General features: G+C 35.4%; 1 protein-coding gene across 2 annotated transcripts in view; it reads right to left on the bottom strand.

Moving 5' to 3' along the window:
* TBC1D5 (TBC1 domain family member 5) overlaps positions 1-16,184 on the bottom strand; it is a 316,356-nt gene that overhangs the window by 171,375 nt on the left and 128,797 nt on the right. For both annotated transcript variants that reach the window (XM_066194787.1, XM_066194779.1), the window contains exon 4: positions 12,364-12,499. In XM_066194787.1, coding sequence (XP_066050884.1) covers positions 12,364-12,463 — 100 coding nt within the window. In that variant the 5' untranslated portion in view covers positions 12,464-12,499. The remainder of the gene's footprint in view (positions 1-12,363; positions 12,500-16,184) is intronic.

Genomic DNA, 16,184 nt, shown 5'->3' with positions numbered 1-16,184 from the left:
ATTACTTTAACATCTGATTTTTGAAACGCTCCTCCCTACCTCTAGGCAAAGTTTTAAAAGTGTAATTTATAAACACCAAATGAAAAGAAATTTTGCCTGAAATTAGTACACATTTTTCAGAGTGGGACCTTTTATAGATGTTCTTATTTTGTTTTAACCAGCCACAAGACAGGCCTTTGGAGCACTGGCATATGGTTTGCAAAAGAAAAACAACCAGACTCAATTCAAGGCCCTCAAATTGTTCTTTGCCTTAACTTCATCAAAACTGAAACCAGAGAGACTTCAGACCAACTGAGAAATGACTTTTAAAGTAAGTTAAAAGTCCCCAAACTGATCCATTCATTTAATGCTAAGTGGTGTCAATTTATAAAAAGAAAATCACTTGATGGTCAAAGTAAAGACCTAAAGAGGAAATAATTATGATATGTACAAACTTCATTGCATTAGCCTGTGTGGTGCCATTAATGGCTATTTCTAGGTGGCAAGCCAGAAATGGTAATAGTAAGCATTTATGCTGCAGGATCCAGTGTAAGTTGCTCCTTATACTAGGCTAATAGAAAGTTACCACTGTACACAATTTACTACACAATTTTCAGATCTCCCTACTTCCCATCTTACTATTTAGTATTGTTTTACTGCAATTATTATTAATTAAATATGTTCAAAAGTTTCCAAGTTGCTGCTCTGAGCTACAGCTTTAGCAAGGAACAGAGTAATATGCAGGAAAATAAAACTATCTTTAGCTAAGTAATGCAAATTCAAAATGCAGGCTCATTTTTCCATAAGAATCTCAAACTGAATATGACAGATATGAGTAAGTGTCTTTGAAATCACAGAAAACCTGTAAGTATCTTCCTAAAATTGCAATATCTAGAGGACTGGAAGTATCATAAATGTAACATAAATTCCAAGACAAAAAATCCTCATGATGTTTTTCATGTCCAGAATTAAATCAGGCTTTATATGCTCTTTTTTAAAAGTGAAAAGGAGCATTTAATCTTGTGTTTACATGGCATTTTTTCAAACCAGAAGTTTACTTCCGACAGGCATACATTAAAAACCTAAAAATCTAAGTTTCTCTAAAAAACCTAAAAATCTTCACATGAACAAGTAATTATTCTAATGGCACAGTTACAAGGGTATAACTTTAGTTCATGCAAATGCCACAACTGAAACTGCTATATGTTCATCATAAATAAAAATTTATAAAATATATTAAATTTAGTTCTGCAGAAAAATGTCAATTTTTGCAGAACTTTTCAAACAGAATTTTTCACTTATTATTCACTATGTTATTGTCACAAGAACCCCAAACCAGAGCTAGAGTTCTCCACAGTGTAAGCTCTGATTTACAGCCCTTCTTTCTTTCACATTCTAATAAGTAAAAGACACAAGCTGATCTGCCTGGGGTACTTTTATTTTAATTTTTCCTTTTTTTTTCAGGATAGCAACAATTGATGCTACGCTTTTTCTGGCAATAAAATCATCTTAATAAGGCAATAATGCTGTGGTGACCTAGCTGTAGTAATTCAGAATGGAGCTTTGCAGACTTTTGCAAAGAAGTATTTTCTTTCATACTTCAATAAACAGTGAAACAATATTGGGTCACAGAAGTTTGGAGGTGGCTCTGTGGCTCCATATGCTTCTCTCCTCCATTAAGATAACATCTGTTCTGGCCACCAGTCAGCAAATCAAATTTGATGAGGATTCATCTGTGTGCAAAGTAGAAATGCCCAATAATGGACAGATTTATGTTTCATTGCTCCACCCTTTAAATATTTCAAATTGTAAGAAACAAAACCAACAACAGCATCTTCCAAAATTACAACTAACATAAAAGATATACCCCTTTATAATGAAACTCAAAACATTATCGGATCATTGCAAACATATTTTCACATGTATTACATGATCTATCCCTTCAATTGCACTTAGTACTGAAACACTATACAGTTCATTTTTCCTGAGGTTAAATCATTGATTCCATTACGAATCCAATTTCTCAGAAGAAAAGAATTATCACCACCATAAAAGCTTTATCTGGATGAAGTTTGTGCCTTTTATCTTTTAGGAAGATCAAGAATAATAATTTGTAATGGGATATCAAATTTTAGTGGAGAAATTTATTGTACAGGCTACTTGCTAATATTTGGGTTATATGGTCGTCCCAGTTGCACTAAACTGGGTGGGATTTCTTCAAAAATTTGAGCATTGCCTTCCTATCCCAGAGTTCACGTGTTATTGTTTATCACTACAGTATCCAAGCAAAAGATTTAACTGCCACCTGTCTGTGCAGAAATAAGGTATTTAGAATTTATCACTAAAGGTGTAAAACACCTCCAAGATCACTGAGCCCAGCCTTTGACTGAACACCACCATGTCAAGTAAACCATAGCACTATCATGCTTACTTTGAAAATCTCTTGTGAGAAGTACTTTCCCTCTTTTTAAGACAGGACCTGGCAATGCCAAGATACAAAAGTATGAAATAAATAAGCATAAATAAATCAACTTTGACAATCAGTTCATTAAGGTGGAGTAGTATTCCTTAGATTTGTAGCCAAATCAAGTTTTAATAGTAACACCCACATATATCTGTACTGAGACACCATTTACCAAAAGTTCAGGAATAGTTTACCGTATTCAAAACATTTTAGTTTTATTTAATAACTCAAAATACTGAAAAGGTGAAAATGATTTACATCTTTTGAAATACTTTTCAGTTCCATTACCAAAAATACTTTTAGTTGAAATTTCTAAGGTAATATATGCTTATTTAAGTTTGTATATAAAACATGAAAAAGTTGTGTGTGTGTTCTGTACCAAAGTTACGCTAACTAATTAAGTTAGTTAATTAGCTATCTGCCTCACAAAAACGCCATGAAAGAAAGAAAGACCTGAATGATGGCATCATCACTGATGCAGCATCCTGAACCTTGAATGATGTGGGTCAAGTTCCTGGCCCTGCTACAGACCACCTGTATGAATGAGCCATATCATTTCACCAGCTTCCAATTCCTTTTTGCATGAGAACATATAATCTGGCTGTTCTTCCTAAGACAGTTAGTTAATTTCATTGCTTCGTTTGTATATGACATTTTCTAAAAGGATGAGGTAAGCACACAGATGCAAAACAAACATCCCAAGTCCCACTTCCCTTCTCAAGCATATCAAGCTAAGGAGCACCAACTGCATCACAACGTTGTGTGGTTGTCACAAATGGTGGAAGTAAGTCTCATTTGCTATATCCTTCTGTGTCATTTGTGCTGTGGTTGAAATATTATAGTCACATGATTACTGATGCAATGAACTAAACATGTAAACATGAAGAAGAAACTGAACAAAGATACTTACGAATACGTAAAAGATATTCTAGATCTGACAGAAGTGTTCAGTCTTGTCACAGAATATGTCTATGTACATCCATATAAATCTGAAGCTTAAAATAGGCGGAAACAAAACCCACTGATAGTTCACTTAAACAAAGTAAGATTTAAACACAAGCTGGCACACATGCCTGTGAAACGTGATGGTCCTTACCCAGTACTGCTTAGATTTGAGCTAGTTTGCAATTTTGTTGACTGTGAAAAAAGACAAAAAGCAGAAAGGCTACCTATTCACCATTCTCTCTCTAACCCCATTTTAGCGCTCATATTTAGAGAGAAAGGTGTTCTCTTATTATCCTGCATATTTAGCCTTTTTAAAATTATTGTGTATCTTATGAACAAAATGAAGATTGGGACTGATTCTAAAAGTCAGTTATATGCATTCTGCCTTTGCATGGCCAAATCTTGACACCAAATGCTTAAAATCTGAACACTCCCAAAACAGGAACCCCAGCTAAACACAATCCAGTACCCTGGGTTAAACGATTGCTTCCCTTAAAGGGCACTGAGGCTTGTTACCTTTGCAGTCAATTGGAACATAGCCATTAATTTTAATAGGGTCAGGATCAGGTCCCTGACTTTTTTGACATCAAAGAAACATCTTTCACAGTCATGTTGTTATAAATAATTAAAGGTGATTAGAAATAATAAGGTACCTTAACCAAAAAGGTAAACAGTGGAGACATTTATTATCAAAGTAAGAAAAGAAAATTAAAATAACCTCCAACACTTTTGTATGTGCAATTCATCAGGAAACGTTGTAAAAGAACAAAAACAAATGTTGGCTCACTCCAGAGGTTCTTTGTCATCATTAATGTATTCAGGTTTTCACAGCTGAATTGCTGTACTTTGAAAAGATTTTCATGAAAGGAAACTCAAATTCAACATTTAAACAAAGCTGTCAGGTTACCAAGATTCGTATTTGCTTGTATGTCCAGAAAATGTTTTATCCTTTTTAAAAAACCTGTTAGGTTAGAAGTATTATTATTCCTTTGCTCTCAATTTGTAAACAACAGAAAATAAGCTTTTGTTAAGCAGCACATGTTTATTTATTTATTTGCTATTGCAAAGCTGAAACCAGCAGTTAGAAATATCTGTTCCAAAGCGGAGGTGAAACTACCTGGTACAGATATTTTACTTCATTACTAGTTCTGTTCCTCAAATTGATACAAATGGCCTCCTTCTGTTTCTGTCTGTCTGCTTGCCTGATCAGCGGAGCTAATTGTCAGAGCTGGGGAGATCTCCTATACCTAAACAGAAGATACGCTGTTTGTAACCTGCTTAATTTGCCTTATGTCCTGGATGGCCCTCAGTATGTTGTTCATTAAAGTATCAGCTGTTTCGGCTGTTGCAGTGGCAACCTAAGCATAGGCCTATTTTTCTTTGTTAAAAGGCCAGATTGTCAATAAATAATACACATCTTACCAGATAATTTCTTACCACTTAAATATGACAGTACTTTATTTCACTCCCCTTTCATGTGTCTTAGTTTTGCATGTCCAAAGAGGATGAGGACAGGGAGTACCCTGGGTACCATGGAGGCTAAAGAATAAGGCTTATTAGTCAATTGAAAGCCTAAAACTGAAGCTTTGCAGTATCACTGTACTGAAAGTAGGTTGAAACCTTCTCTTTTTAAAATAAGGATTTCCAGGTCTTTATAAATGTCCACATACATGAAAGACAGGAAACATCCCATCTGCAGTGACATATTTCTGTTATATAGAACAATCAATTTCTAATTCAATCAAATTTGTGACAGTTAGGCTCTTTAAAAATGTTTTAACATACATTTAATCTCAGATACAGAGGTTTGTAACATCAGCTAGCTGCTCACAATTCATAATACACTGCTTTGTAAATCACAATCTTTGGTACGTCAGGACAGAAGTGAACTCAGACATTTAATTATCCTGTACCAATCATGCTGGCCTCAGCTAGAATTCTGATTTACTAGTCTTTTATTATACATACACAGGTTCAATCAAACATGTACAGTTCAATTTTTTAAAATTAAGAGAATCTGCCTTTTCCGTATGTAGGAGATTTAGCCATTTAACATAATTTGTTCATTGCCTGGAAACACTTAATATGTGAGGTGTTTATGGCTAGTAACCTTCATATTATATTTCTGTGTGAAGTCTGAGTAAAATATTCAAAAGAATGATGGCATTCTCATTGTTAGCTTATGTATAACTTTTTATAATGAACTAGTTTTAAACCACTTTTAATTACATTTACAGAGGTTGTATTAAAAAAGATTATTCTGTTTTATTTTGCTGTTCAGTAGGTTACTATAGTTTAAATGGAAATTTCTTCTTGGTATTTTAAGGTTCTCTAAGCATGTAATATTTATTTTAAAAATTTATTTAAAAATCTTTTTCATCTAATTTGCATTCTTTCCTTTTATACTGCAAGTATTATTATGGTACATGTATACTAGAAAGCAAGATGAGAGCCAACTAGTTGATCTTTAACTTGGATTGGGGAAAAGCTAGGAAAAGAAAAAGAAATGCTCAAATCAGCCTCTCCCAGAGTAGGGTCACAAGGAGTTATTTGAAGAATGACATGAGGTCACCAAATGATTTATGCCAGTATTCAGGCAGAGTTGTATCTGGAAAGACCTGGAAACTCCCAGCTTAGATGACTAAACTGAGGTATTGTGCCAGTGTCATTAGTGAGAATGGTCTTGTGATTTAGTGTAAAACTTCCAAAATGAACATTTCAGTTTCACTTCTCTTGAGAGAAGTCGTGGGTGCCCAGAGAAATTGTGGATGTGCCATCCCTGGAAGTGTTCAAAGTCAGGCTGGAGGGAATCCTGAGGAACCTGATTAAGTGGGAGGTTGCCTGCCCATGGTGGGGAGGTTGGAACTGGATGGTCTTTAATTTCTCTTCCATCCCAAACCATCACATGAACAGACATCGCTGTCCAAAAGGTCGACCTATCTGCCATATCAACCACTGAAGGCCATTTCCCTACATGATGTTTGTGCCAGTTACTCATGTCAAACAATAACCTCCAAACTGGAGTTAATACAATGTCCAACTCACGTGAACCCACCAAAAGCCCCCGTATCTATCAATTCTAGAGAGGGGAATTCATCTCTTGGAGCTGGTATTTCACAGGCCCATGGCAGCTCCCAGAGCTGAAGTCATTAAAAATACTCCTGGAATTCCTAAATACAAATTTGCAGTAAGACACTGAAACCAAAGGGCACACAAGAAGCAAATATTTAAGAGGATGTCAACACCTGTACAAACACAGTCTTTAAACTAAAAATTGTACTGTGTGATAGCTAGGATAGCAAGATTTTCAACTAACTATATTATATATATATGCATTTTTAACATGCATAACTTTTCTGTTCACTGATCTTTTAATAAAATGTCTAAAACAGAAAAGAACAAAATGAAGACTTGCAGGGAAGCAGCTAGTGACAGCCTAAGTTAGCTCAAGATATACTGTGTTGCTCCAATAGCCTTTGTCACTACAATCGTGTTGCAGCTCCATTAAAAGCAAGCTAAACAGCAGTTATTATTAATAAATGAATATTAAAATGCTTGTTATGTTAGCATATGGCGTTTGAAGATGTAAAAACCATTCTTGCTTTTATTCATCCAAAACAAAGTGAAACAGACTTAGGAGAGCCCCTTCTCCATCATACCCGTGCCTTTAAGGAGGAAGCCAAGCTTTGCAGGAATAGCACAAAGGTTTTGAACAGGACCACTAGCAAGAACTGTATTGGTGGGGCACACTGAAGATTTCTGACTGAAGGGTAAAACTCACCAATGAAGGACACAGGACTTTTTCAGGGCCTGGGCAGACCACAGCATGGAACCCCGAAGACATTAAGAAAAAATCACAACCCTCAACTCTTCTGTTCCAGTAAAATGCAAAGATGTTCTCTGTTCCAATCTTGTTTTTTTAATGAAAATGCACAGTACCATGCATATTTAAAAGGACTCTTAAAAACACAGTGCTATACTCCATATACATGTTGCTCCCTGGAGAGAAGATGAAATAACACACATTATATGGCACACATGACATCATAAAATACGCTATCAAAAAACCCTTGATAAGAAAATAGTAAGTCATCATCAACTCACTATTGCACTCTCTGTTGTTTTTACCTAGGAAAGTACTTCTCACACAGAGAGGTGTAGACCTCTGTGGTTTTTTCCTTTAAATGAAATGATCTCTAAAAATGGAGGTAAATAAATGCTGTACAGGACAATCCACATTAGTATACCTGAGTGAAGGGGGCTGTAACACTGAGTAGCCAAGGACCAATTAGAAGATAATATAATTTTCTGACAGCAAAAATTCACTCAACCCTGTAAGGAATGTCAAGGGCCAAAACAGTCCACGTGAATTTTACTTAAGATTTTGGGAAATTATTTAGTAACACACGGATCGTGCTTTGTCCAGAAAAGATAGCATTTACTTTATTACTTCAGTCCCTTCTGTTTTCTACTTTTTTTCTGCATGACTCATTTAAACCAGGTATCTCAAATTTCGCGTAAGGTATAGTTCTCCGTGGAAATACTCTCTAGTGATCAGGGCTATGAGGTTAACACCAGAACAGCATAACTGTCCAAAGACAGGCAATGGAAATGCACACAGTATATGGTCAAAATGGAAATATGAATGCTCTCTTATCATCTCCCGTATTTTTTCATGGCAGGCTTGAGAATCAGGAGGGTTGCAACAGTAAGTATAAGGTGGGGAATGTATCTGTCTCATCTGGATTAATTTTAGTCACACACTCTAGTAGTTATCTTTGTCCTTCCAGCAACATCAGCTTTCTCTGTCCTCACCACCAACTACAGCCTTTACGCATGAAATATATCCTGCCAAACTCCAAATCCAACACACTGACCCATTAAAGGTTTCCCCTTTTCTTCTATTAAGAACAAAGAACACATTACATTTTTCTATGTGAAGTATGCTATTAAATAATAGCTTATACACTAATTAAAGCAAATGTAATTGTGAGAACACACTGACATTGTTAAAGTAAATTACCCAATTTGTTAATAGTTTCATTTCAAGTGACCTTAATTGTATTAATTGTGATATTGAGCAAATTAAATTGAAGAGTATTAAATGCATTGTTCCAGTCTGTCCTTAGAGGATCAGCTTTCTCATTATATCAATGAAATGGGAATACTACCTACTATGCTCTTCAAAACTTGTGTCAGAATGTGGTGGACGCTGTAACTTGGAGTAAAAATTTATGGCAGAAAGTTAACCTAGTTATCCCATTTCAATGTAACAAAAACCTCAAACATTTGGAACTCAGAAAAACAGATGCATTGTCAGATGCAATATGCAGGGAGAATGTACAACAATAATGCTTCTGAAATTTCCCTCAGGTCCCACAAAGTCTCTGCTGGAGACAGAGCTGAGATTCATCAATTTTTCTTTGAAAGATCCCTGTTTCAGAAGGGATCACTCAAAAAACATTTTTAGAATAAAGTCAAAAACAGCATGATGATTCTTAGAAGAGAGAATGCAGCAAGATGTCATCAACCTACCACAGTCCAAAAGAAAACATAGTAATAATGCACACATACCTAGACATGTGTAAATTAAAATACAACCAGATCCACAAGAAAAAATTAAAATTTCTTAAATAACTAATATCTTCCATTTGAAGTATTAGATTACAGAAGTGAGAATCCCTGCTATAATTTTTTATAAACTATTTAAAAATGCTATTTAAGAAAGCATATATGAGAGCATATATGGCATGTACATTTTTTGTACCTTGAAAGAAAAATCAGACATAAGGAAAATAACACAGGCCAAATTAATCAACAGAAAAGGACAAAAATACTATTTTAACAGAGTTTTTGAAATGTTTTAAAGGGATAGAAAAAAGATCTTTAGAGTTAAGGCTTATTCTGAATTTTTCAAACTTGCAAACAACACATTCTCATGGCTCCTCATAACTCAAGATTCAAAGTTTATCAGTTACATAAAATCTGGAGAGCTACCAACACCCAGACCTTTCTCCAAATGACACTTACCTCATCTGTAATGATCTACTTTCATTTGTTCAGCTAGGTTACTGTCTCATGCCTAGCACCTGCAACATTAACCCTTGCAGCTGTTCCTAGTGAACCATGTCTTATTCTTCTCAGGCTACTTCTCCAAAATCCCAAGAATACTTTGAATTTTACGTCTACTCTCCATTGTGTCAACAGTCCTGTCCCAAATGATCCATGTTTTCTCTCTATTTCTTCACTGAAATTTTAATAAAAGCACTGAGTATACTAGACTCAACATATTTCTGGAATCCTATCCAATATACCCTTTCAAGCTGACAGCAAATGAACAAAAATTAGTCGATGCATGCAGTTTTCCAAACAGCTCTACTTAAGAGCAATCCGAGTATTTTTGAGATTAATTTTATGAAAACTGTGAGAGAATTTCGTAACTCCAGCTGGACATGACATCTTCTGGTTCTTCATCAAGTTTTGGTATCAACTGCACATGCTAAAAATACAATACTTCATGCAGATTAACAAATCTGACTAGATCAGTAACTAAATGTTTATTTTCAGCACCCTTACCACTTCTGTGGTTTTGTTTTTTTTTCAATCACCTCATCTCAATGAAAGCTTTTGTCCCTTTGCCTCCAAGGTAAGCGTTCAGCCATGCTTCAAAAACACAATTCAGATGTCCTGATATTCTGCAATATCGCACAGAACATCTCCAATGGACCACCACTCTACCATATTTCTGTGATTCATGATACAAAAAAATTAAGTTACTGTTTTTCATTAAGCTGATTCTGTATCACTCCTGAAACTTGAGGCTGCATTGAAAAACCTTGTCTTGAAATACTTTTGTGAAGATGATGATAGACAGACTGCATGGACAAGAACAATTGCATACCTTGATGCCTAAAGAGCAAACACCAACCAAACACGCTTTATTGAAAATGAAACATTAAAACTTCAAAGACCTATTCTGGATATATAAAGTTTCAAATTAAAATGCACTATGTGTTTCACAGCAAAAAAGGCTATGAAGATGAAATGGATGCTTTATATAAAATATTTACATAGATAGAACATAAAAAATGTACCATAGTTGGTAACCTTTATGACTTGGGGAACCATGTATTTACATATCTTTATCCTCGCATGTGCGTATGTATGTGTTGTGTATATATTTTTAACAGTTGACAGCTGTTTTAGAGCATACAGAGATGCCAAGCTGAATGAGGGTCTTGATTACTTCAAGATTAGCTATCTAAAGTTTCTATTCATTTTAAGTGTTGTTAGTGCGAAGAGTCATTAGTCACTTCCTTGTCTCATAGAACATCAGCATACATTTACATTGTTAATGAACATTTGGGGTAAATGAATTAATGGCACTTTTAAACATCAATTCAATCCTAATAACTTTGTATGTCATAGAAATGTTAAGGTTGGGATAAAAATGAGAAACCTTTTCAGTCAAGGTAACTAATCGCTTCTGGGCACAATAAAGGGTAAAATTAACTTACAGTGGTTTTTTAACAGGGTGAAAATTTTGCTTTTTCTTGAAACAGTTGACAGATTTACCAGTTTCTTTAAAAGAAAAATTAAAACAGAAGAAAATGTTTATCTTTTTCTTGACTGGGTTAGACTAGAAGCAAGCTGTTTTTCCTCTTGAAAATGGTTATTATTTGAGGTTATTGAGAAAAAAGATTATTTTCAAGTTTCTAAAAATATGTACAAAAATGTATTTGGTTTATCAGGCTAAAATGGCTTCATATCGTTGAGATGTCAAATATAATAGGAAAGAAACACTGACCTAGAAAAGCTATTCCATTTAATTGTCAGGTTTTAAAATACTTTCCCCATGACATACATTGTCATTTTCAAACATTAAAGAAGCTTTATAAACCAAGGAAGAAACAGTGAAAAAATTAAGTCAAAGGGACAATGAAGTTTTACCAATATATTTTGAAGCAAAACATTAGCTTCTTCTAAACTGAAGTAATAAACCTGACTGTGCAAAACTTGACATAGCTTTTTAATAAGCACTAGTAAATAGAGGATTTATAGACAGATACACCCACATAGAGTAGTTGATCTGGGTGAGGGACTTACGAAATGCGACAAAGTTGTTTCAACTCTGTAATTTAAAATAAATTTTTTATTTTGCCCTCCTGGTACATGTGTTCAATGACTGGAAAATTACAGGTAGTTAAGGTGCCACTGTGTATAACAGAGTACTTGAGGAATGTTTTCATGACAAGGACGAGCTTTCTCATTAAGCTTATCACTTTCTTTGAACCAACTACACTGTCACTACCAGCAAATAAGTAGAAAAGATGAGCAAAACAGACAGGCATTGCATTATCCAAGCAGTTTGTTCTCATTGTTCATCAGGGTCTTCCAAATACTGTGCTTAACTAATTTGCTTCAGGTTATGTAGTAATTTCTACCTTTAAAGCCTGTTCATTCTACCTCAACTTTGAGATATTTTTTCAAATAAGAACATAGGGGCTGAGTCAAACAAAAATCAGAGTTTTTATTTGCATATTTTGTCCAAAAAAACGATACTGAACTTTACTGCAGCATCAGGAAAAAAAAGGAAAAAAAAAAAGAAAAAAGAAAGGAAAACAAACAACCAAAAAAACCGAATCAGTGTAAGAGGCCATGTTTGAGAAAGTAACATAAAGTCATGCTGCATTTCAATATTCTTATGCTGAAGTCAGTGTTTAGTTTATGATTAAAAAAGGATGACAGCGCATTAAACATTTGGCTAATGCTTCTGTCTGTAATTGAAAGTTGACTTTTCGTGGTTTTCATTAGTGTCAGAGTGTTTCTCACATACTCTGTGAAATGTTCCTTAAGTTGCCCTAGTCAGCTTCATTGAGTGAATTAAGCAAATTATGACAGGTACAGTTATCATGGCACACTTATATAAGGTATAAACTCAAAAAAAAGAAAGAAATACAGAAATTCAAACTCACCTTCCCCTGGCTTGTTCAAAAAACTCTGCAAGGGATCAATGCCTATCTCTTGTTCCTCTGTTTGCAAAGGGTGACTGGTTTCAGACACAGAATGATACATATTGGCAGTAGTAAATTCCAACTGATGAGTATTTATCTGGAGGAAAAAACCAGAGAAACAAACACTTCAGTATTCCTTTAGCTATTTTTCAATCACATAAGTCAAGAACAATGGTGCTTAAAACCTTCCCTTATTTTCCAGGTATACTGTCACCACTAGCTGTCTAATTAGCAGAACAATAGTGTTTCCATGTGAATGCTGTAAATGTTTTATTATTTGGAGTCCAAAAGAATTGTTATAGTACCCACAAATATCACACTGCAAGTAAAAGTCCAAGTGTGGTTTTGACAGACTGTAAAACAGGGCAAGAACCTCTTTCCTTCTTTTTTCTAGTTTTCCCTTCTCATCTTTTAGTCTGATTCCAAGGAGAACTGATAGTAGTTCTTGGGCATGATGAAGATTATAGATAAAAACTGAAGAAAGACCATCATCATCACTCTTCTGGACCCCAAGAAATCCACAAAATCTTCCTTTTAACCACTTCTTTTTCAGAAATCATAGGTCAAATAATAACATAACAGCGACAGACACACAGAAAGAGAATGGATTAACACTGATTGGCATGATAGGTGAATTTGGTTTTATCAAGATTTATATTAACTTTAGTCTTGGTTCTGGCCAGAATAGGGTTTTGCAGTCGCCAGGAAGTAGCATGGCCAGGGCCCTGAGGTTATTCTATACCACATCATCCCTACCAGGGCAGGGAGAAGACAGTCTTTTCTGGGAAGAAGTGTTTTTTCCTGGTCAAGTAAGTGTGGAGCAGTTGGGTAATGCCAGCTCTGAGCTGGAGGGAGCAGTTGGTGATCATCTTGTTGTTGGGGTTTCTGCAGTGAGCAAGAACGTTTCTTTTCCTGTCTGGTCAGTAGTATCATTGCTGTTACTGTTCATTTTTCTTATCTCATTGCTGTTTCCAGTAAATTTTTCTTATCTCAACCTCTGATCTTTACCTTTTGTGACTCCAGTTCTCCTCTCCTTCCTGCTGCAGGGAAGAGGGAGGGAAGGGGGGAGTCAGCAAGTGAGCTGTGGGTGGCATGCAATGGTTTCAGTGGGAAAACTTAACTGGAGAATGCCATTCCTAAGCCATGACAGCTTTCTAGAAAGATGATGTTAAGGAAGCATTTTAAGAAACATCATCAACTAGCTGGTGAACACTTAAAAAGACATCTTCCAAAATTGCAGGCCAAAAGAGAAGTAATGGCAGAACTGAAACCTTAGGAAGTAGGTGAAGTGGATTCATGATCACAGGCCTCTGAATGGCACTCACATCACTACCAAGCAACTGAACAAGAACTATGTTAGAAGTTCATTTGAGGCGTGCTGGAAACTAATACTGGCTGCAACAAACAAGAGGATGCAAATAAAAGGGTGAAAAGCAGACAATGTTATGATCAGTGCATAAGAAAGCGAAACGACCTTTCCAGTGCATTAACAGTGCAAGAGTATATTTGTCAAGACTGCATTTAGTCATCTGTACAGCAATTTATTAACACAAAAAAACCTAAGCCAGCTAAACAGGTCTGATTTGCCCAAGCACACTAAGTAGCTACCTACGACTGCCAGATGAGTTTTAAATATCACTTACTTTAACTGCTTTGTTTACAAGTATCATAACTTTCTAACAGCAAGAAAATTCTATTTAGAAAGAAATATAAAAGGAGATTCAGGAAGAGGTATACATCTGTCTACACTTTCAGGACTGGCATATTAATGAATTTGAAATCACTTCAATTATGCTTTTCCTTTCGTTTCTAGAACGTACGGCATTGACCACATCAGCTTTATACCTTCAGTTTACTGTCAATAAACAAAGGGGAACTGGGATTCTTAAGACCTTTTTACAGTCTACACCTTCCTAATTTTCCTAGTAAGTTATCAGGAAAAAAAACCCCCAAACCCAAAAGACCCCTAAAAAATAAACAAACCTAGTTGGGCCACTATTAGGCAATTTCTTGAAACCAGTGCACCCAGGCTGTCTTCAAAAGGATGCTCTCTCAGCTGTATTCCCTAAGGGGTTTATCCTTTATTTCCCTTGGCACCTGTGTTACTGTGGTGATGAAATGATCACACCATCTCTCACTTCTATTTAGCTAGAAGAGAGCATCTGAAGGTCTCGGGAACAATGAGCCAGGAACTGAGGGAAGGTAGAACTTACCACTTGAGCAGTGGTACACCTTTATGTCCAATTATTACAACCATAAAATCATATGATAAAACACACCATTAAAACGCAGAACTGCCTTGAACAACTCTATACTAAGCTCAACAAAATGTGCTATGAATGTATGCATACCTCATGTGTTTCCTATGTCATTTTAAAACTATAATAATGAAAACTGCATGACTGGTATCCTAAAGAAAAATATTTACAAAGTTGCTTTACCTGTAGTCTTATGGCTACAAAAATATAAAGAGATGTTTATAAATACCTGACATATTAAATAAAAAAACCCCTTAAAATAATTTATTTAAAGAAAGAAAACAAAACCCTCACCAACTTTGCAGAGGTAATTTTCTCCAGCTGGAATTTTAGTTGCTGCTCTTGTTTCTTTTGCTATATAGTTGTAAATGTCTTTCTACTGATCCGTTGATTTTGTCTTTACTAAAATTACAAGCTTATTTCAAACTGTGCTGCTTAAGTTTAACTTTTTATTTTTATGGTCCTTTGGAGATTGCTACACAATCTGACCAAAGCAGAACCCTGAGTGTCTTTCAAACTGAGAGCGAGGCACAAAATGACCTGACCTTACGAGCCACTGTAGTTTTAGCAGCCACCACTTAATTAAGACACAGTATGTTTCAGACTTACACTTACATCCATAACATGGTATCAAATTAGCCCTAGTAAGTTTGGTCTTCGATGTCCTTCTCTTCTGTATCCACTTCCTTTTTAAAAATACTCCCCAAATGCCATACCTTTACAATCTATATGTACCATAATTTACTTTACAGACTGTTAGAGCAGTTTTAAACAGCTGAATAGATTTACTTTTGATATCTGCACAGTGGTTTAATCAGCTACTTGTGTTTGTTTATGGATACATATGGTTAGAGTTAAAAAAAGTATCACTACCTATTAGTCTTCACTCCTTAGTCCAAACAATTTTCTTCACAGTTTTATACTTAAGTTCTTTTCTGCTCTTCTAACAAAGAGCAAAGGGAACTATTAAACAATTACAGTTACACTTGGGATCTTACTCTGAGACAGATTAATTCTTCAAAGGTTTGTGGTTGATTTGTAATGGCCTATAACATATTGTTCATATTAAATAAGATGTAATTTAAAACCATTCTCAATGTGAAACAATAAAAATGTTATAAACTCCTGAAATTCAATTACTGGGTTACAAGACTTGATACTGGCTAACCCTAACACGTCAGTGAATGCTCAAAGTGACACTTGCAGCTATTTGTACTTTTTTTTAAAACCTCCAAAATTGAAGGGCTAAGGAACTCAAACACCAGGCATGCTTCCCACAACTGGGAGTTCAACTATTCTGTAATATACATGAGAAAATAATTAAGGCTATGTATGAAAGATTTATCTAGTCAAGGAAATTAAGAGAAACATGAATCCAGTGATAAGCCCAAGGAAGAGGCAGGCATGGAGGATCTTTGGCTACTGGCCTTAAGGAACAGGGGAGACCTCATATGCCACCAAGCACGGTGCCACAGGTTTGCTCCTCACTGACCAACACAAGTGGGGTGAATCCAGTCTGCCTTT

The sequence above is a fragment of the Chamaea fasciata genome, unplaced genomic scaffold (assembly GCF_029207755.1).
Source record: "Chamaea fasciata isolate MVZ Bird 193981 ecotype frontalis unplaced genomic scaffold, bChaFas1.0.hap1 SCAF_1, whole genome shotgun sequence".
NCBI lineage: Eukaryota > Metazoa > Chordata > Aves > Passeriformes > Sylviidae > Chamaea > Chamaea fasciata.
The sequence above is the reverse complement of the archived record's forward strand: the minus strand, read 5'-3'. Positions and strand labels throughout refer to the sequence as shown.